The sequence below is a fragment of the Curcuma longa genome, chromosome 11 (genome assembly GCF_044706935.1).
Source record: "Curcuma longa cultivar G26 ecotype Majalengka, Jawa Barat chromosome 11, ITB_CL_G26_1.1, whole genome shotgun sequence".
Classification (NCBI taxonomy): domain Eukaryota; kingdom Viridiplantae; phylum Streptophyta; class Magnoliopsida; order Zingiberales; family Zingiberaceae; genus Curcuma; species Curcuma longa.
Window position 1 is genome coordinate 15034715 of NC_133871.1, and position 22130 is coordinate 15056844.

Here is a 22130-nt window from a genome sequence, read left to right on the forward strand (position 1 = left end):
TACATTTCGAACGGATTTTCATGTCTATCGTGGACTCAAACCACGATTTACGATTTAATGATTTGACGATTTTAAAAATATCAATCGTTTACTTTAATTTTTCAAATTGTAGGATTCATCACTAAATTGACAGATAATTCGATAGGGTCGTTTCCAACGTGATTCAAATTTTCTGACCCTGCCTATAGACTTTCTTTTTTTTCAAACAAAATCTCTGACTTGAAACAAGCAAGGGATAACCTGCTTGTTATAGGTTTGGCTCTTACGCTATAGATAGGTGTGGAGATGCATGTTCGTTTGGTCGCAAGCTAAGTCTCCGAGATGAGGTCTAGCTCTAATAACCTTTGGTTGGCATTATCTTCTGCGCTTGTATATGCCTAGAGCCGGGCCGACTCGCAATCGATCTCGACCAGGACTACGACTTCACCTCTGTAGATAAGGTGAAAAGGTGTCATACCCGTGTTGTGCCGCAAGGTCGTTCAATCTGCCCAAAGAATAGTAGGAAGTTCATCGACCCAGCAACCTTCGGCGTGATCCAACTTGATTTTTAATCCTCGAACGAGTTCTCGATTTACGATTTCAGTCTGGCCATTCTCTGCAGGTAGTAGACTGAAGTAAAAGCTTGCTAAATCCTAAAGTCCTGGCACCATTCTTGGATTTTATGACCTTGAAATTGTCTCCTGTTATCGGACATCAGCTTGCGAGGGACACCGTATCGATAGACAATGTTCTGCCGTAAGAACTTGAGGACAACCTTCTCGGTGATCCGTGTGAGCGGCTTGATTTCCATCCATTTTGAAAAGTAGTTTATTGCAACCAAAAGAAACTTTTGATTAGGTCTAGTAGGGAAAGGGCCGACGATGTCTAGTCCCCATTAGTTGAAGGGGCAGAATACAGTCGAAGTCTTCAGTGGCTCGGCTGGATGGTGGAGCAGGGATTGATGCTTCTAACAACTGAGACAAGTATTGACCAGTCGAGCTGAGTCGACTTGCAAGGTGGGCCAGAAGTACCTGACTAGCAATACCTTTCGAGCTAGGGTTTGCTCGTCGGTATGACTTCCACAACAGCCTTAAGGTATTTCACGCATGACATAATCAACTTAGTCGCGACTAATGTATTTAAGAAGAGGGCGAGAGAATGTCCGCTTGTATAAGACATCCTCGATTAAGGTAAAATGGTTGACTTTTCGTTTGAGGATACGGGTTTGATCAGGGTCTTCAAGCAAGATCCCATGCTGTAAAAAAATATAATAGATGATGGGAGTTTGCCAATCGGTGGGCACAACAGACTGAGATGCTCGATCAATGTGGGTAATCAGTTGTTCTCGGACGGTGGGCTCTTTTAGCTTCCAATTAGCTAATGCATTCGTCATTTTGGCCAACTCGTCCGCCTTCTGGTTGTCTGCCCAAGGCACCTTTTGTAAAGTAACCTCCTAGAACTGGATCTTCAATTTGTCAATGGCCTCAGCATAGCGTTTAAGTTGATAGTTGCGAATTTTGAAAGTGTCTTTGATCAGCTGATCCACCAACTGTGAATCCGAATGTATGACGACTCAAGCAGCCCCCACGTGCCTGGCGGCTTGAAGGCCTGTGAGCAAAGCATCATACTCAGTTTCATTGTTAGTGACTCAAAATTACAGTTTTACGGTCAACTGTAACGTGTCTCCTTGTGGAGAGCACAATAATACTCCAACCTTGCTATCTTTCTTGGTGGTCTACCCATCTACGAAGATCTTCTATGTCTCTAGAGATTCTCGTCCTATCACCTCGGTCATGAAATCTATTAAGGCCTGAGCCTTGATGGAGTGACTGAGAGGTCTAGAGGCCAAGTGGCCGAGTGTTCGAATGACTGAGTGGTCTAGAAGCCAAGCGGCCGAGTGGTGGAGTGACCGAGAGGTCTAGAAGCCAAGTGTCCAAGTGGTCAAGAGGGTCGAAAGGGCGAATGACTAGTGGGCGAGAGGTGAGTGACTGAGTGGCCAAGTGGTCTAAAAGATGGACTGGCCGAGTGATGGAGTGGTCAGAGGCCGAAGTGAGTTTCAATGTAACGATCTATTCTGTAACGGTATATTTTATTGACTATTGACTTTGACTCGATATATCAATTTACCCCTTGACTACCTATGCCACGTAAGACTAATTAAAATCCTGCCGCATCAACTATTTTATTTATATTTTAACTTTTAAATATTATTTTATAAGATATGAGAAAAAAAAAATAGAAATCTTGTTAAAACCAATAAGGTATATATATAACTAGTTGCGTTGTAGCATAAATAAGCCGTCCACGTCGTTACTCGCCTCCACCACTGATCCCCCAGCTCTACCAGTACTCCCCCGCTTCCTCCGGCGAAGCCAATCCAATCTAAATTCATTCTTCGTATATCCACAAATGGATAAGCCCTACTGCGCACTCTCGATTAGATCAATTTCCCCATTCTTTCTCCAACTAATCCTTCTACGGATAAGACTTATAAAAGACCATCCGCCTGTCTTCCATACCCAGATCGTTCGTGGCTATTGCATGGCGGAGGAGGAGACACCATTCCGACGCTCTTGCGGTTTCTCACGCATCGCCAATCACGGAGAACTGTGCTCGAGCAGCCACTAATTTAAGTCGATGAGGAAGCAGGTTTTTGATTTCGCCGGCCCCATCATCGTCGGCGCCGGCCCGTCTGGGCTCGCCGTCGCGGCCTGCTTCAAGAGCCGAGGCATCGAGAGCCTCATCCTCGAGCGTGCCCACTGCGCCGCCTCCTCGTGGCGGCTCAAAACCTACGACCGCCTCCGCCTTCACCTACCCAAGTACTTCTGCGAGCTCCCCCTCATGCCCTTCCCCGCCGCTCTCCCGCTCTACCCCACCAAGCGTCAGTTCCTGGCCTACCTCGACGCCTACGCCGCAGAGTTCGGCCTCAGCCCGCGCTTCGGCGTGGCTGTCATCTCAGCCGAGCGCGACGACTCCGCCGGCCTCTGGCGCCTCCGTTCGGACTCCGGAGAGGAGTTCACGACCAGGTGGCTGGTGGTGGCCACGGGGGAGAACGCGGAGCCGATGGTGCCGGCGATCCCGGGGGTGGCCGATTTCCGGGGGCCAGTGCTGCACACCAGCGCTTATCGGAACGGCGAGGCCTACCGGGGGAAGCGCGTCCTCGTCGTCGGCTGTGGCAACTCCGGCATGGAGGTCGCCCTCGATCTATGCGAACACAATGCGATCCCTTCCATCGTCGTTCGGGACACCGTGAGCCATCGGCCCATTGAATTTGTTATATATAATTGGTTAAACTGTGAACTTTATAAATTTTTTGTGCTTTTGTCTGAGAAAACAGGTTCACATATTGCCACGTGAGATGCTGGGCCGGTCGACCTTTGGATTGTCGATGTGGCTGTTGAAACTGCTTCCAGTTCGGACGGTGGACCGCTTGCTGCTCACTGTCGCCCGGCTGATGCTCGGCGACACGGCCAGGCTCGGCCTGCACAGGCCCAAGCTCGGGCCTCTAGAGTTGAAATCGCTCACCGGGAAGACCCCCGTCCTCGACGTCGGCACCGTCGCCAAGATCAAGTCCGGCTCCATTAAGGTGGGGAATAATTAGTAATCATCATTACTTTTCAATCGTTTTATATATTATCAGTTTACTGAAATTCATGCATGCAACAATAATAAGGTACGGCCAGCGATTACGCGGATTACGGATCGAGGAGCAGAGTTCGTGGACGGAAGAATTGAAGATTTTGACGTGACAATCTTCGCAACCGGATACAAGAGCAATGTACCACGTTGGTTAAAGGTATAAAAAATATATATATTTTAAATTGTTCTTTTCATGCACATCATCTAGTTTTTGTTTTCAAAAATGAATGTCGATTGTCCAGCCAATATCTAGTGTTTTATTATTATTTTTTAAAAAAAATTAAGAAATTTAGTGTTGTAGGAGAGTGATATGTTCTCGGAGATGGATGGTTTGCCGAGGAAACCTTTTCCGAATGGATGGAAAGGGCAGAAGGGGCTGTATGCCGTTGGATTCACGAAGCGAGGCTTGGTCGGTGCCTCGCTCGATGCCATGAGGATCGCTCAAGATGTGGAGGGAGATATCTTACAAGGCCGAGAACTAGTATCGATCCCATGAGTTAATCGTCGTTGATTTGATCGGTGCGTTTCATTGATTTCTAAGGCCTTTTTAGCGTTGTTTCTTTGTCGAGTGCCATCTACAAACATATATAGTTTTGATTTGATAAGATAATCTGTTTCGAGTGACAAAAATTACCCAGCGTTCAATCCAGAGCTAGCAGTATTAAACTTAATTTTATCAATGCAGAAATATAATGAATGGCCAGCACACGCGTGCATTTATGGTAAGGGTCATCGACGATCTGACTATCTAGATGTTCTAGCATCGCGCTTGCATTTGTGATTGAGACTTGGCACCCACGCGCACTTAATCTGGCACGCTTCGTCACCGATCGTAAATCTCAAATGTGCAATTCTTGGTCCGAATTTTTTGTGTTTCTTTCGATTGGACATCGAAGTCGCTTTTTGTTTGATTGAATTCGTTTCGAATTAATTAATTCATCACATCCCAGTTGAATTAACGTATATAACTATATATTCTAGATGATTAATGAGACATAGGGAGAGAGACAAATGAAAAGGGGAGATCGGATGTCGACCTGATCCATATATACGCAGTGTGGAATCTGATGAGTCCACGAGGGAATCAGAGGATGAATGATTGAGATGGAGGCGGCATGCAGAGGCAAGTGGGATCAGTGGCGCGCGGTCCCAACACATCACTGTGTTCATTCTTGTACTAGTACCAAATGGGGCAACTGATGGGGCTTGGACAGAAGTCGCCGTTGAAAATATTTAGCATCAATGGAAGCTAAACCGTATGATTCGTCTCCATCACTGTTGAATTATCTATGTTCTTCTTTAAAGCTGGAAGTCAACAGTTTATAGTTAGAAAAGCTAGCACTCTCTAAAATATACTATAATTAATATCGATAGTTAACTAGGTACTTTTAAGACTGTTCATCCTTTTTACAAGTCAAGTTATATGCCAACGAATGTTTGCTTTTTTTTCTGACAAAACAATCTGAATATAATTCATCCAAAATAAAAGCTTGCTAGTACTTAAAGATCTGCCCTACACGAGTGCCATGGTATCATATCCAATGGGCTTCGTAATTATTGTTGGAAGGTGGCAGCACATTTTGCAGTGTCTCTTGCCTTGTAGCTTGGTGAGATTCACTCTCTGTGCTGGTGCAGCTCCCAGCAGTGAGTAGTGGCATTGGATGGATCCCATGGCTCTCAGAGTGTCCTCATGTTCCTATGGACCAGGGATGTTGGTTGCGGATGATCCGTCCCTTGGTGCTTGGACAAGCCATTGAGCTTTTACCAGTGGAATCAGGGGCCTTTGGAGCTGAGGGTGTCCCCATGCATTTCCAACTCTCTGGAGTATAACCTGGAGAGCAAGAACTCATCTGTAGTGAACAGGAAGAAACACAGTCGAATTGTGAGGCCCCAGAATCAACTAACTCATGGCTGCAGTAGGAGCATTATCAGTTGCTGGAATTTTTGTTTGTTCCTGGGCTGCCCACAGTCTGAGTGTTGTTAAAATCAGGGCCTGAGTTCAAGTCACATCTGTGCAGAGATGGAACTCAATTAGCATTGAGCAAATCGTGATAATGGTTTCAGAAGTATATCATTTGAAAAGTTAAAAAATTATTTACGTAATGACAATTATTGCTTATCGTAAATAATAATTTAAGCCACTTGACCTGGAAGTTGGAAAGTAGCTCACTTGATCGCTTATGAATTGGCTGAATCAGCAGATACTGGTTTTGGAATGGCTGAGCTCTACGAGACTCTTGGCTCATTGTTGGAAGCCCAATAGAACTTTAACCTTCACATGACTTTGTTTCAATTAAAATAGTCCAATTTTATTGCTAGCTGTAAGCGGAAAATCATTTTTCATTCATGGAAAATGTATTGTATACATTGACTTAATATTTCAATGATTAGATCAGTGGCATCATTAGTCATTCAATATTTTTTTTTCATAAAAACCCTAAAGGCAGATGTTTGAAAACGATATTTTACTATAATATATACTTTTTTTTTTAACTCGATCGTATATTTGGTAAGCCATGCCTATCTTGATTGTGAATCCAATTCAATTATATTCCTATGTCTAAACATATATATAAAAACCCATCCATCAGCCTGATTGCTTTTGGAACGAAGCTATCACTGCGAGCCCCGGGATGGAAAATGATTATATTCGGAGGGAATCTGGGACTACGTAGCCACTGATTGTGTGGGCACGACAGGCTGAAAAATTATGGAGACAATGTGGAGTGCTTTTCTCCAGCTAGGGACACACAACGCCCTTTATTCTGTGGTCTTTTTTTGCCGCAACTCCACTACAAACTGGTGCATCTGCACTTTTGATGGTCGAATGGATCTCAAGGTCATAGCTTAATTGGTCGTGCTCTTCTTCTTTCCGCTCGAAGCGGAAGGGATGCATGAGCTTGATTACTTCAAGATTCTTCCCCTGTAACTTTGATTTATATATGCAAAATTATTCAAGATTAATTGCCAGTTTTTGCTTGAATATTTATTCCTTCTGCTTGCCTATTACGAAGCTACGTGATCTTAATTAGCATCCACCCCCACACGCAAGTAGCTAGTACGTAATTAATGCTACGTGTGTTTGTAGAACGGATAGGGCACTTAACCTGCTGCGCTGCCTTTCTTTCGCTTTAGGCGGCGGTGTACAGCCACCGCCCTCCTTTGCGGCCCCCACTTGAAAGACTGCCATTTCGCATGCTATTTGCACTGTAATTAATTAATACTTATTCTTAATCTATTGTTTGTAACATTTTTGTAAAATAAATATCAAAAAAGAATCTATCTATTTCATTTCGTCAATTAAATTCAAAGAATATATTTTCTTGTACTATTTATTATCAATTTTGCTAATCCACATGGATCGTGAATGGTCAATAGAGATGGAAATTGTCGTTGATATCACATCATCCAGAGCTTGCTTGGCTTCCATGAATCCACAGCTTCCAATGTTGTTTTTGTTCTGTCATTTTGCATCAATCCAAAACCCTTCAAATCTCCAAGACAAATTAACAAATAACACTTTTTATTATAAAAACATTCAAGTTAGATCTCAATTCTTCTAAAAAAAAAAAAAAAATTAGGATCTCAATTCTTAATTCAAATTCAAGATAAGCAACGCTTCTTCTCAATGAAAATTTTACATTTTTTTTTTTAATGTACTTCAAGATAAGAAAAAATGAGGGTCCACAGCCCTATAATTACGCGACCTTCTTCACGTGCGACACACGTGGTCCCTGTACGGTTATAATAACTTACTTATTGCGAACTCTTATAATGAATCATCGATTCGCAACTTAATCCTCTCAATTTCTCATCGCTTATTGCCCTTGAGGTCCCTTGGATTCTCTCTCTTTTTATCTTCTCACCCCTTTGACTTGCTTAAGAAGTCAAGTTGGCGGATAGATAAAAAAGCAATGGAAATTTTATGAAAACAGCCCCGGATTTAGGCCGATTTGAGCAACACCCTTGACCACCACCACCAAACACCGTTCCTTCATCTTTACCTACTATTTACTCAAACCTTGTATATAATATATATACTAGTGTCTTCCTCCCCACACTTCTGCAAAAAAGTCAGCGCCGCTCGCTTCGCCTTTTTCAATCATCTCTTTGCTCAACTCATCCTTGCTCTCATGGTCAACGCCTCCAAGGCAGCAGTGTAGGCGGATCTTTGGCAGATCAGATCTGGACGGTTGTGGAGTTTTCAGGGGGAATGACCACCGATAACGACTGGGATCTTGGCGCGGTAGTGAGGAGCTGCCGGGGGGCGGCGGCTAAGACGATGGAGTGGAGTGACTTTGCTGCTTTACCCCGCTCGGAGGCGCCGCTTGAGTTTGGGGACGAGGGAGAAGGAGCTAAAGGTGGGTCCTTTTTTGGTTTCCCGGATCTTTTCCGGCGCGGCGATGGCGACCAGGAGCTGGAGGAGCTTTGCAAGCCCTTCCTGATCACCAGAGTCTGCCAGCAACAACGGGCGGGTCCGGAGCCGGTGACAGCTTTTCCTTCCTCTGCCTCCGCCTCTCCTCTTTTGGCTGCTGCTGTGGCGGGGCAACATCAACCGCCCCAGCCGGCGAGGCAACCTCACCGCTCTTTCGTCCAGATGCCTCGAGCCAAGCGCAGGTAAGAGATTCGATCTCTTGGACATCATCTTTTTTTTTTCGCCACTTTCGTGTCGATTAGAGTGGAAGCAAAACACTGAACTTTGTTCTAGAAATTGAATTTTGGTTGGGACTTCCAGGAGAAACCAGCAGAAGAAGGTGGTGTGCCACGTCTCCGCCGCCAGGCTCTCCTCCGACGACGTGTGGGCGTGGCGTAAATACGGACAGAAACCGATCAAAGGCTCTCCTTATCCCCGGTACACACAGTTCTGTTTATCTACCTCCTCTGTGATTTTTGTGGATCACTAGAGTTGCTAACTTTGAGCTATGTTGTTCGTATCAATATCATGGCGTTGGGAAACAGGGGATACTACCGGTGTAGCAGCTCAAAGGGTTGCCTCGCTCGGAAGCAGGTTGAGCGCAGCCGGGCTGACCCCTCCATGTTCATCATCACCTACACCGCCGAGCACAACCACCCCATGCCCACTCACCGAAACTCCCTCGCCGGCAGCACCCGCCACAAGTTCTCTTCCCCTGGCCCCGCTGCTACCGCCTCAGAAGGAGACGCATCCAGCGGCGGTGGATTCCCTCGTCAGACCGAGAACCACTCCAACAGTCCTCTATGTACCTCCACCGCCGGGCTCTCCCCCACCACGCCCCTCACATCATCGATGGAGGACGAGCTCCTTAACTTCCGGCAGACAGGATATGACGGGGACGAAGCAGATGACGAGGAGATGGAAGAAGAGGAGGGAATGCTGCTAGTGGAGGACATGGAGGTCATGGGCGAGGACGAGTTGCTCTTCATGGGCGTTGCACACGAAGCCGCTGTCCCAAAACCCGGGGAAGCTGCGGCGGAGTTCTTCGGTCACGAAAGCGGGCTCGGCGAGCACTTCATCGCGCCGCCATGGTCGTCGAACAGTACAAATGCCGCCGCTGCAGCTGATGCCTCCATCTCCGTGCGTTCTTTGCCGCAGGGAGAACCAAGAGAGAGAAAGTACAGTGCAGGACAGCATCTCATCCGTCCATTTCTCACTTAGCTCATATCTCGGCCGCTACTTTCCTTTTGCTCTTCCCACTGGAAACGGCAGTGCACTGACGTTGGCAAAGTTGTAAATTTCACAGACTCCTCTGTCTCTTTCTCTCTAATTTGTGTCCCGTCTTTACGATGACAATGTTTAGAGAAAAGAGGAATAGTCGATTTCTTACTCTGACTTTGACTTATTCGAGAAAGAACGATTAGGTACTGGTCAACGCGGATTGGTGTAAATCACGAAACATAACACTGCTCGAGTTGCTGTCTTGTTTCTTTGAGAGATCAAAGCGCTAGCTTACGAATCTTCTTCTGCGCCTTAAGCTTCACGAGGAATCTCCTTCATAAAAAAAGCGTCTTTTATAATCATAGTTGATTAAATTAATCATTCATCTGGCAGTCTCTAGATGCCAACGGGGGATTAGTTAATGACCAGAACATGGTTCTTAAGAAGAAAAATTATTAATAGTACGTATCCCAGTGTTATATAATACTTTATTTTAAACAAGAGCTATTAATTAGTAGCTTTTCATTAATACGAACTTAATTATTTAAATGTGAAGTTCGAGATCGAGAGGCACGTACTTGGGCTTTTAATAACCTGATGAAGTGTCAGCGGCAGTGCATGCCACCAAGGTACACGCTGACATCAAATTGTCAACTGCCGCCTGCATTTGGATTTTGGATGTACATCATATCTTCTTTGTCGCATATGAATTTACACATGACGCAGGTTTTTTTATTTTACTTATTCGGATTTCTTCTTATGTTTCTAAGTTATTTCTTTTTTCCCAAAAGCAAACACACTCAATGAATTCACATTAAAAATATATAAAGAATAGAAAATATCTTTTTGAGATCTGTTGATAGAACTGAAAATTAAAATCATACCATTATAAAATTATATTAATTCTATCAATTTTAACAATTGATATTAAAATCATGATCTATGTGGATATCTTTAAGTTTTGATAGATTGCTTGATTGAATATAAGGCAATCCAAGTCCCACATCTGATATACGGAGCCTTTTGGATTAACAATAAGAAATATTCCAACTAATTATTCATCTTACAATTTTGATTTTGTGATTCAGTGGCTACGAAATCCTATGAAAAGGACGAAGTTGTAGAGGACACGTAGCCTTGAACCGAAAGCAACAAAAGGTTGAGCTTCAGGCGGCGGTGGAGATGATTGATTCATCATATATGCCAAATTGGAGAAGCAAAACAAGCACAGAAATCGAAGGCCATTTTGTTGGGAATTAGTAGATTAGATGGTGTGAAATTATCATTTAAATTTACTTGAGACAAATAACACAGATGCTTATTTTTTCCCCTCCCCTTTTCTTCCTTTTGCCTCTTCGGACTCCTTACATTACCAATTTATGGACACCACATGGTATATATATATATATATATTTAGCTAACACCAATATAGAGAAAGATCGATTTGATCTCACTAATATTTTTCATCGATTATCAAAATAAATTAAAAAATATTCACAGTGGATCAATCCAATAACTTAACTTTTTTAAATCAACCTTCCACTGGAAGCATTGCAACATACGTAGAACTCGAATCTTAAATATCTAAGAGACTACGTAGACAACCTTTACCACTGTAATTGGGGGCCACCGCATAAGATTGAACCATCCAACTTGTTGATTTGAATGATTAAACTGCTCGAATTGAGTTCAATAAGTCGAGCATTGTTTTCTTTTTTAAAACATAGACAATCCGAGTGTTGTCCAGCTTGGGGATGTCGATGCATTGTTAGAGGGAGATCTACAACTACTCCTTTCACGTTTGTAGTCCAACATCTAAAATGATTTAGACATTATTAAAATGTGAAAAACTCTCTCTCCATATAAAAAAGATTTAATATATTATACATCTTATATTATACATATGTGAACCTCTAGTATATATATATATATATATATATAATATATATATATATACATATATATAATTTTTTTATTTTTTAGAGATTAATATTTAATTAAGTTTAGAGTTTAAGTTTTAGGATATAATATTTAGATTAATAAAATAATAATTTGATAATCTTTAACAAATACGTCCTATCATTCATTTTAATCAAATAAATCATTGGCTGAGAAACTCGTGGATAATTTGTCCTATCATTCAGTAACTGTGTTTTGTCAATCAATGTTGTTAAAATTTGTTAAACCAATCGGGGACAGTCGGCTGAAGCACTCGGACTCGGATCCAGGTTCCCGGGTACCAGCCCAGAGCCTCCACCCAAGCCCGACAGCCCAGTGGGCCCGCCGAGGAGACGATCGCCCAGATAAGCCGAGTGGTTGGCATACCCGGCTCACCGACTCACAGATGGCCCGACTGAGCAGCATCCCCGACCCAAGTCGCAGCCCCGATCCGACCCAAGGAGTCGGGGCCGAATCGTACCTTTTGTCCTACTGACCACTCCTTCTGACAGCCACGCCGTCCGGCATGGCCACGCGCCGCCTCGGCGTACGACACTGTCTACATTGTACTTCGACATTAAAGGCACCATTCCGCGCCAGTACAGAAAGTACCCGCACAGTAAGGCTCCCCTTGCTGTACCCAGGGTACGGACCAGCTCCTCCTTATATAAGGCGAGCCCCTGTAGAGGGGCCAGGTATGTGCTCATTGTTTCTACTGTTGCCACTCGTTTTCTCTTCAACTGCCGTCGCTGACTTAGGCATCGGAGTGGTCTCGCCGGTCCCGCCGGCCAGCCATCTCACGGTGTTTTGTGGTCGCAGGTCTCCGGCGACCAGCAGCTCGTCTCCATCATTCTCCCGCACAGCGCCTGGAGGAAGTGATTTAACCAACCAATCAAATCCTTCAAATCTAGCTATTTATATACGCAAAAGTAATACTTATTAATTTTCTTTTGTATCCTATTAAATTATCATCTAATACTCGGTTCGACTGCAACTATGGCGTGTCCCATATCTAAGCCTCTACTTCTATGAAAGTTTGCAGCTAATTCGATGAGATCGTTCCACCCCAAAGTCTCTGAAAGGAAACCCTCAATCAATGCTACTCACCGAAACTCTAAATTTTCATAGTCAATTTTTTCGGGGCTTTTGGAATACAAGCGAGCTTCATGTGGAATGCTGCATTAACTAGTTTAGTTATCCCAAGAGATCAATTTTCTATAAATCCTTCTGCACTAACGACGAGCATGTGGATTATCATTGTTCTATATTAAGAGTGGAAGAGCATTGAGCTACGTGTTGCTAACCGTATTGAGTTCTGAAGAAATCGGCGTCCACAGAAAATTAAAACAGCTATTAAACCTCTAAATTACTCGCAGCTACTGCTTTGGCAGTTGGGTTGGAAATTCTCGGACAGTGGGAAGGAAGCGATTGACCAGTAAGAAAGCGGGACGACGGCGCATTGGTGGTGAGAGTGTTCATCCGGTACGAGTTGTTAACTTCCAGTTGCAGCAAAAGATTGGTCAGCGATGGTTACTGCAGCACGGCTCTTGTGAATCGTGTTCATAGAAAAGAACATGGGAAAAAGGATCAATCATATCCTTCGGTAACAGATTTTGAGGATCCGTTCTCAAAATCCCTTCTGTCACTTCCTTTCTCAATGTGACTGCAGCATGCAGGAGGATCCGTTCTTCAGTATCATATCATTCTTCTTCTATGAATTTAAATATATTAAAAAGTCAATTGGAAGGAAAGATATCTATTTTATTTACCTTTTAATGTTTTTTTACTTTTATTTTATAAACATAAGCTTACTCTTTATAATGAAGATTGCTAATTTCATACTATTTTGTCTATCACTATTATTTATTAAGATCACTAATTTAGTAAGTAGAATATTAACATGATAATGATGCTGTCATTTGTAGTCAGATAAGTATGATAATAGTTAAGAGGATAATAGGATTTAAAATTTTTAAAAGGATTTTGAAGCTCTAGGACAATTTCCAAAATTTGAAAGAAAATGGTGCTATTTTAGAGAAAAAATAGTAGAATTTTCTAAAGTTTGAAGAGTAAACTATAATTCATCAAAATTTAAAAAGTAAAATGAAAAAGGTAACAACCGCTAACGGGTAACCGGATTTCTCTATGATTTCCTTGTTAACAACCAATCCATTTGCGACAACTAACTGCGTCCTCAGCCTCAAAAGATGCATTTCGGACGTGTCAGGACTTGGATTGCCCTCTCAGTTTGCACGCCAATTCGTGGCATACATCCCCTCAAAACTTCCCCTGCATTTCAAAATTAAAGCCTGGGAAGCACCCCCTCCTCGGTTCAGTCCCCACTGGATTTGCCGCTTGATCTAACTCTCTGATCGCTCGTATTCCCCTGAAGGGGAGAAATAGTTGTCGTTGCAAGCAAACCCCACTTCTTTAACCTAATAAAGGCCCCATCTTGGCTCTACTACTAAGGATTCTGCCTGCTTCAGAAGCAGCAGGAGAAGTCAGGAGGAGATGGTAAGGGCAAGAGCGTGTGGCTCCTACTTGTGCTCCTGATGGGGGAAAATTTTGATTTTTGAGGAAAAGATAGACGGTCGAGTGTGGGGGGCCATGGAAGGGGGAAAGGCTGTCGCAAGTGATGACGAGGGCAGCAGCGAACGTGAAAAAGAGGAGTTTTTAGGGGTAAAGTTGAAGAGAGGGGTCGCAGTGGGGAAAAAGGGCGGTCTTTGCACTCCGGTACCCACCTGGAAGTTGGGAGCGCCCGGCTCTTCCGAGAGCGAACTGAGCGAGCCGAAGAGGAGTTCGGTGTCGGCGCGGAAGCTGGGAGCGAACCTATGGGAGAACCAGGACTTGGTGCCCTACGCAGCGATGAGCCGGAGAGGCGACAAGCTCCGACGACAAAGGGAAGGGAAGGCGATTGATGACGGTCTTGACAACCGGGTAAGTCTCGTGATTCATATTGTTGTTTGAGTGTTCGACTTAATGCCTTTCTTGATGATGTGTTTATTTTTGTCGTGATTATTGATTATGAACTGATTTTATGCACATTTCTGTGACTACGAATGAAATCTTGCCAACTAAAAAAAGAGAAAATATTGGATTTTCTCCTCTGATTCATTTTCTTTCACGATTTCAGCATGAAACTAGATGAGGCGGTGAATCTTGTGACTAACTTGGTGGTCAAATTGTGATTAACATTTGATGTTATTTAGAGGAGATATTGTGATTGAGGGGCTCCTAGTACCCTCGATCATTCCTTTGTGAGGATCCTCACATAAACCTGCTCTGATACCACTGTTAGATCTGATATAGATATGTCCATCTTATAATAAATTTACCCTTCAAACAAAAGACCACTGGGAGCCCCTCCTTAATAGTCCCAACCGACCCCTTACTAGGAGCCCAAGCCCTTATGGATTTGTTTTTGGGTTTTATCCAAAAAGTCTCATACCAATATAGATATCTCCATTTGATAACCTCAGGATATTTTCCATGTATTTTCAATGTGAAACTTTGATTGTATCCCAACATCATTTTCACAAAAAGATTTCAGAGAAGAAATAAGAAATCATCAAACGTAGAGAAACTGTCTCTAGGTTTAACCGAAATAAATTGATTCATAATGCCATAACATCAACTAAACAATTGTTTAAATAGATCTAAAACTCTAAGATGAAAAAACACGAAAATAACTTTAAAATAATAACAAAAAATTATTCGGAGCCTCCTGTATCAGTTGTCCCTGGTTGAAAAGAACTCGTCCTCGAATTTAGAGTGGTGTCATCAAAATCCACAAAATAGAGACTTAAGTGCTTCACATTAAAGACATCAAGAGTCTTCAAGTGACTAGGAAAGCGTAACCTATAAGCATTATTATTGATCTTCTGCAATATTTCACAAGATCCAATCTTTCAATCTTTAAGCTTAAACTTGTTATACTCGGCAACACCATACTTAAGAATGGGATTCAAAGTCCACTTGTATCCAAGACCAGAAATATGATGTATAATGTCATGTTCTTGCTTGGATAACAAACAGTCTGCTTGTTTGTTGTTTTGATGTTTCATCGACAACCAGTTCAACAACTTATCTTTTAACAGTTCTAGCATAATCCAATCTTTGGTATCTAGTGAATTATCACAACCAATCTTGAGTGCCTCGAATCCCTCTTTTCCACTATCATCCCATCCCTCCGGAAGGCAAAGCAATTCATCCTCCTTGTCAAAATCTGACTTCTCTAGATCTCCTTCTTCTTGGTTCCCAAATCCACGATCCATATCCCCATCATCATAATAATCAACCCTGAACTTTTCTTTCATCTTCTTATCATACTCCTTTGGATTAAATTCCTCCTCCAAATCATCCTCGTCTAGCTGGACAGTACCACCATCTCTGATCCCAGCAATGGCTCAGATTTTCTCAAGCTTCTCTTGGATCTCTATTTCCCCCATAGAATTTTTTGAATCCTTACTTGATATGGTTCCGCGCTTTAATATAATTCGCAGGGCTCTTGGTAAACAACCTGAGATGTCGCAATATATGTGTAGGTAGCTACCTCACTGGTTTCATCTCCTATAGGTGTTATCTCCTCATCAACCCCTGTCATTGTCATCGCTCTTTGAGAGAAGTCATCATAAGGTTTGTCTGCTATATCAACAATGTTTCCCATCGGTGGGAATAATTGGTCAGCATGCTCACCTACAGAGGCAGGGATATTATATGCTAGAGCAACACCATATCTGTTGAAACCTGAGGATATCATCGGAATAACCACTCACTCCAGTGCAACAATTTCTGCGGCAACTTGTTTAAGCATTGTGATACCAGGCTGTTGAAGCAATTCTGTGTCTTTAAAATCAGTTTTTACCTGATGTATATCATGGGTTATTCCTTGAAACTGGGTAAATTTTTCTGGAATTTCATTTATAACATAAGGTCTCGCCAAATATGCTGCTATCTGTTTTGAGGTTGTATCGGTGCCTTGAGCTTCCAGAACATACTGGTCCACAGGGACCTCTCCAGGATATTGTGTAAATTGTGGTTGTGCACCTCCTGCAGATGTTCCTTGGTTTATTTGGGATGGTCCGACTCTCATTGCTAAGAGCTTTCGCTGTGCCGTTTCTAGCGCAATTGCAGTCACATCCATCTTGATCACACTGGTCGTGTCTTTGAGATTGTGTGGCAAACAAAATGCTGGGCCCTTAAGGGATATTGGTAAAGTTGTGAAGCCTTTCTTTGAGGGTTTGCTCTCTTGGATCCAACGATGCCACTCGACATCGCCACCAACGATGTTCCAAGAAGACATCGGGACGGAGTTTGCGGGGAAGCTATTGAAGGGACGAGAGCCGAAGAAGCACTTTACTTAGGCATTGAAGCTATCGTCCTCTATGGTGAAACCTAATTGTCCTTGGAACAAAGTTTGAGTGTAACCGGAAAGAAGAAAGTTGACTATTTATCTTTTTATTTTCATCTTCTCCCAATCAGTAATCTTGACTTTGCCTTGTCTGTTACGTGATTGTCGCAACTGCTCCCACCACGCTGATGCTCAACTTTTGAGTTTGATGGCAACCAACTTCACTTTCACATGATCGGACACTTCCTTATGGGTAATCCAATTAACAAATCCTTTTCCTTGTGAAGTACCAAAAAATTTGGGTAGATCAACCCAAAAATCGAGATCTCCATATCATTCCTCTCGATCATGGTGTTTTCGGAATTTAGCACAATTGTGATATGAGTTTGCGAAAGTGGAATTAAAATCAAGATTAGAGATCTCACGATCTTCAAACTCCCGCGCCGTCAGATGGTGAGTTAATTCTGCAACTAACCTCTGTAAATCTTCAATCCTCACGCTACAATCATGATGCGGGGCTTCCTCATTCGGAACCTGCCCATTACGATCACGACCGCGACAACCTTCCATTGGATCTGATGCGCTTTGATATCAATTGACGTTGGATAAAATAACAATTATTCTGGAGGCTCGCTTTCACAAAGGGATTTCAGAGAAGAACCGAGAAATCACCAAACGTAGAGAAGCCGTCTCTAGGTTTAACCGAAATAATTTGATTCAAAATAAAAGATAATGCCCTAACATTAACTAATAATTGTTTAAATAGATCCAAAATCGTAAGATGCAAAAGAGGAAAATAACCCTAAAATAATAACAAAAATTATTCGGAGCCTCTTGCATCAATATATATCATAAGAGCGAACATTTTTTTTCCCTATGAACATATAAGAAGATCATCTATTAACTCATATGAAATAAGAAAACAGTTAGCTTCTTGATTTTTTCCCTCCACTCAAATAACATGCAAGAAGCCAAGAACTCCAGCTGTGTGAACCACATAATGATTACCATAACCTTTTATTATTAACTTCAGTACATTTTTGTGCAGTTTGTAGATTATTACTATGGCGTGAACTTTGTATCACAGCCTTCTTAGAAACTTATTTGGATGTTGTAGTTACTGTCCATGAACTTATTCTGTTTTTTATTACAGCCTGAAAATGTAAGTAGTTTGAGGAGGCATGTTGCAGCTTCATTAGTAAAAAATTACAAGTTGAATGAGAGAAAAATCCGAGCTGTGAAACCTGCATCTCCTGCGAGTTATAGTAATTCCATGGAGGTAAGCATGCTTTTAACATTTAATTGGGTTCTTTTTGGAGGTCATGGTCCAAATTATACCCTTTTTTTCAATACAATGCATGACTAAGAGCATTATGCTATTGTGTCACTTATGTCTCTCATATATACTATGAAGCTTGCTGTGCATTTTAAAATAGAACTGCAGCATGTGATGTACACCTGTGAGCTGTGTAGCCTTTCTGTAGCAACATACATTTTATATGGTATCTAAGATAAGCTGCAACTCAGATATTGGTGCAAACAAAGTCTAGGTGCCGAACGTTATGTTTTTTGTTTAACTATAAGTTTGCATTACTTATACTGGGAAGGAAGAAATAAGATAGGAACTTGAAGGTAAATGTCTCAAAGGTTGTATCTGTTAATATCTGTCCACTTGCAGATTGCTGCAGTTAGTCAAGCTACCCCTTGCAGTCTTCTAGATCTCCAGGAAAAAAAAGGCGAGGCAGGATATGGTCTCAGAACATCAACAGAATTATTGAAACTACTAAATCGAGTTTGGAGCCTGGAAGAACAGCATGATTCGAATGTATCATTGGTGAAAGCATTGAAGGTGGAGCTAGAGCATGCACAAGCACACATTCAAGAGCTGATGCAAGAGCATCATCTATATCGTTGTGAAATGGATGATCTAATGAAGCAACTTGGTGATGACAAACTGATTAGGAGGAACAAAGAGCAGCAGAAAGTGAAGGAAGCAGTACAGTCAGTTAGAGATGAGCTTGAAGATGAGAGACATCTTAGAAGACACTCTGAAAGTCTTCACCGAAAACTAGGAAAAGAGTTGTCTGAAGTGAATGCTGTGTACGCGAACGCTTTGAAAGATCTGGACAGGGAGAGAAAGTCATGTGGCCTTTTGGAGGACCTGTGTGATGAATTTGCAAAGTGCATTACAGATTATGAGCAGGAAGTCAGGGAGTTGAGCCAAACAACTCCTAGAGATTGCTGCCATAAAGTAGATAGATTGGTACTTCATATTTCAGAAGCATGGCTCGATGAGCGAGTTCAGATGAATATTGCTGAAGCTCAAGGAGATTTGGCTGAAAAAAAAAACAGTTGCACACAGACTAAGAAATGAAATTGAATCATTTCTTCAAACTCGAAAAAGTGCCTTGTGCAGTAATAATGCTTACGATGATAAGAAACACTGTAACTTACGGCGTCAATCTCTTGAGTCTGTCCACTTAAATGGGGCTACCAGTGCACCTCATGATGCTGATGATGAAGATGAATCTGTGGCAAGTGATACACTCTGCTTTGAGCTCAATGCGAGTTCTCATAACCATGGAAGCCATGACAAGCTAAAACACATTAACCAGAATGTATTAGAAAAGCTGGAAACTCGAGGAATGACTACTTCACTGGGAGAAAAGATAGGCCCTCCGGATTGCAAGGAAAATTTATCAGACTTGCACATTCAATATAACCAAATAATTGACAAAGCAAAACTATCTGTAAACAGAATTCAGCTTTTGAACAGAGTGCAGGAAGTACACTTTCCAACAGACGGTGAACAAGCAAAAATTGAAGTTGATCCCCCTGAAACAAGCAGATCACTTAAATCTGATTGTTATCATTCTCAGGAACACAGACAGGATACAGAGCAGAATTTGTCTCACATGAATGGTTCAAAGCATCAGACTGATAATCCAGTGAAAAATCTTGCAGCAATATCTGAGTGTGGTTCAGTGGATCATGGCACATGCCATGAAGATTCTCACTTGTTATGGAAGTCCCAATTTGCTTCAGTTGAGGATTCTGATTTTGGAAATGCCCACCAGACAAATAGCCCAATTCAGTGGTGGAAGTACCAGCAAATGCCCTATCTAGCTGAGTCTTCCTCCAGACTGGCATGCGGTGTAAAGGAAAACAGCTTGAACACAAAATTGCTTGAAGCAAGATTAGAGGGAAAACACAGTCGTTTGAAGACCATAAAACGCTCATCCACAGTTCGAATGAAGCACCGGGGATGAAGTCATGTCAGTCAGTGTCATTGACAATAGACTCTACATCCTTAGAAATTATGTTACTCCCGCAATGAAATTGTGAATGCCTGCTGGTTCATTGTTCTGATTGCTCTTATTGATTTTGGAGCTATATAGCCTTTGATGGCATTTACAACTATAATGAGGGACTTGTCCTTGGTTTTATGTTTTATGTATTAATTACCGATCTTATCAAATATGTAGAAGCATTAGCAGTTGAAATGCCGAAGTAGATTTGAGGTAGTCTCATTGGAATATTATATGCATGCTTGAAAATTGGATGACTGCGGCTTTAGTTCTTGGGGAAAATTAATATTCTGATCAATTAAATTATTAAATCTATCAGGCATAATTTCCTTAGTTGCCTTTTTGTTTAGCATGCAGATTCAATCAATGGGAGGCCCTAAGATGCAATTAAAATTTCTTCTATCGCACGATCATAGAGAAGATGATGCAGCATCTTTCAATGGTCGCGCAGCAAAATATAAAGTAAAAGAAACTACAAAGTTTTGTTACCCGGAAACTATGATCAGGGCTAGAGTATGTGGACGCATGTTCTCACTGCGGCCCTTGCTATGCTTACTGTCAAGTTTGTCATCCTCCTTTTTCTGCCAAACAATGTCTGAGATACTCACCTGTCAGTATCATAGGGCAAATTAAATGGTGATGTTATTTCAATGCCTGAGGAAATAGCATGGTCTTGCAGGCTGTTTGAAGATGGTGCAATAATACCCTCCGTTGTCCTCTTCCTTGGGTGTTGAATTTCTTTATCCCCATTGTTTGTCTCAGTCAAATAATAGCACGGTAGTGGCATTAATGATATCTTTTCCACCTTCTTGAGTTCCATATCCGCAAGTATTTCTGGATCTTTTATCTTTTTGGCATTGAAATATTAATACATATCTTTATGGAGTAGCATCATTGAAAATTTCTCACCGACTAGCAAGTTGGTGAAATGTGTACCTGTTCAATAAATTCCGAGAGTGACAAGGTTTTACTTTGCTTAATTCGTAAAGATCAAAAACTCACAGTAATGCATGGCTGTTAACACATGGAAAATCAAATCTCCACATACCTTTGTTTCCTTCTTCTTTCATGTTTGAACCTTCCGATTGTTTGTTCTGATCTTTGAGACTGGTCTCTATTCTCTCCACCTGCCACAACAATCAATCAGTGGTCCTGCTATATCAGGAAAATCCAGCTAGCGTGTTGTCACCAGATCGACAAGCTACCATTTTCCTCTGGGCATGCATCGTTCAGCTTGTCGAAGCTAAGGCTGCATGGGTTACATCGGATCGGGTCGAGGGCAGTCGGGTCCGTTTGGCATCTTTAACAGCTGCACTAGAGTTGGCTTATTCATTCATTCATTCATTAAAACTCACCTGGAAGTACACGTAGGGAGGCGTAGGTTTTGCATGTCCATGTGCGTTAAGCAATCCTTGAAACATTAAAATATTTCCGTTCGAATATATATATATATATATATATATATATATATTATTTCGAAAACTTATAAATAACTCGCTAGGATTTGACCTAGTATATATATATATATATATATATATATATATATATATATATAATAGAACATGTGCTGCCAAAGCATAGCCACGCAAAGGCTAGAGTAATTAAGCTGATAAATGGCTATGTTTATAGACTCAAATTGTAATGTCAGATATCGAATTGCATCATTTGTCAAACGGGATGGTGGCCGGCGGTGATATATATATATATAGGTCGGGCGGTATATATGTCGGGTAATTAGGTAAATATATACATATATATATATAAACTTATATATATATATATAAACTTGAGATGTATATTTGCATGGACGATTTACAACTCAAATGATGGCAAAATATATATATAACATGCTTGCAAGAGTCACAAACGTCAAATAACTTGAGAATAGAGGGTTAGTTCCATATCTATTGACCTTACTCTCCCAATTTGTGGTATGTGGCAATTTTAAAATAATTTGAACGCCAACATTTTTGATCGAGAAGTGCTATAAATTATATTACAAATCAACTTGCAATTTAACTTGCAATTTGGTGAAAATTGAATGCCCGAGGCTGGATTTGGTTAAAGAAATTAATTCACAGTTGTAGTAGCACAAGATGATATTTTCATCCCGAAAGCCCTTTCAATCCTGTTTTAAACGATTTAGAAGGAAAATAAATCATGTGGAATTTCATCACTAATAACCCATTGTATGAAAGGATGAGACAACCAACGAGACATTTTGTATCTATTAAAAAATGATTTTTAAATTTTATTATGACAACTCTCATATAGAAATCAT

At 41.6% G+C, this 22130-nt stretch overlaps 3 protein-coding genes and 1 pseudogene across 3 annotated transcripts; 3 read left to right on the plus strand and 1 right to left on the minus strand.

The window, feature by feature from the left end:
- Positions 1-2616: 2616 nt before the first annotated feature.
- On the plus strand, positions 2617-5448 carry LOC141837193 (indole-3-pyruvate monooxygenase YUCCA2-like). Its single transcript, XM_074724636.1, has 5 exons — positions 2617-3228; positions 3317-3565; positions 3653-3775; positions 3920-4099; positions 5254-5448. Exons 1-5 carry the CDS (start codon positions 2617-2619, stop codon positions 5446-5448), a joined length of 1359 nt encoding a protein of 452 aa, XP_074580737.1.
- A 2271-nt stretch (positions 5449-7719) lies between these two features.
- On the plus strand, positions 7720-9424 carry LOC141838037 (putative WRKY transcription factor 27). Its single transcript, XM_074725424.1, has 3 exons — positions 7720-8235; positions 8354-8470; positions 8578-9424. The coding sequence occupies exons 1-3, from the start codon at positions 7832-7834 to the stop codon at positions 9251-9253; spliced, it is 1197 nt and encodes a 398-aa protein (XP_074581525.1). The 5' UTR covers positions 7720-7831; the 3' UTR covers positions 9254-9424.
- A 4047-nt stretch (positions 9425-13471) lies between these two features.
- On the plus strand, positions 13472-20034 carry LOC141840057 (uncharacterized protein At5g41620-like). The gene is given in 4 exon segments (XM_074727946.1): positions 13472-14128; positions 17695-17820; positions 18220-18882; positions 18884-20034. Coding segments are annotated over 4 exon segments (2046 nt in total). The 5' UTR covers positions 13472-13798; the 3' UTR covers positions 19811-20034.
- On the minus strand, positions 15608-16493 carry LOC141839483 (uncharacterized; annotated as a pseudogene).
- Positions 20035-22130: the final 2096 nt, after the last annotated feature.

Excerpts from the sequence above, each read along its gene's own strand:
- LOC141837193 (XM_074724636.1), top strand. The coding sequence starts at position 2,617 with ATGAGGAAGCAGGTTTTTGATTTCGCCGGCCCCATCATCGTCGGCGCC. Across the intron at positions 3,229-3,316 it reads CCATCGTCGTTCGGGACACC|GTTCACATATTGCCACGTGA; the intron begins GTGAGCCATCGG and ends CTGAGAAAACAG. Across the intron at positions 3,776-3,919 it reads ATGTACCACGTTGGTTAAAG|GAGAGTGATATGTTCTCGGA; the intron begins GTATAAAAAATA and ends TTAGTGTTGTAG.
- LOC141838037 (XM_074725424.1), top strand. The coding sequence starts at position 7,832 with ATGACCACCGATAACGACTGGGATCTTGGCGCGGTAGTGAGGAGCTGC. Across the intron at positions 8,236-8,353 it reads ATGCCTCGAGCCAAGCGCAG|GAGAAACCAGCAGAAGAAGG; the intron begins GTAAGAGATTCG and ends TGGGACTTCCAG. Across the intron at positions 8,471-8,577 it reads AAAGGCTCTCCTTATCCCCG|GGGATACTACCGGTGTAGCA; the intron begins GTACACACAGTT and ends GTTGGGAAACAG.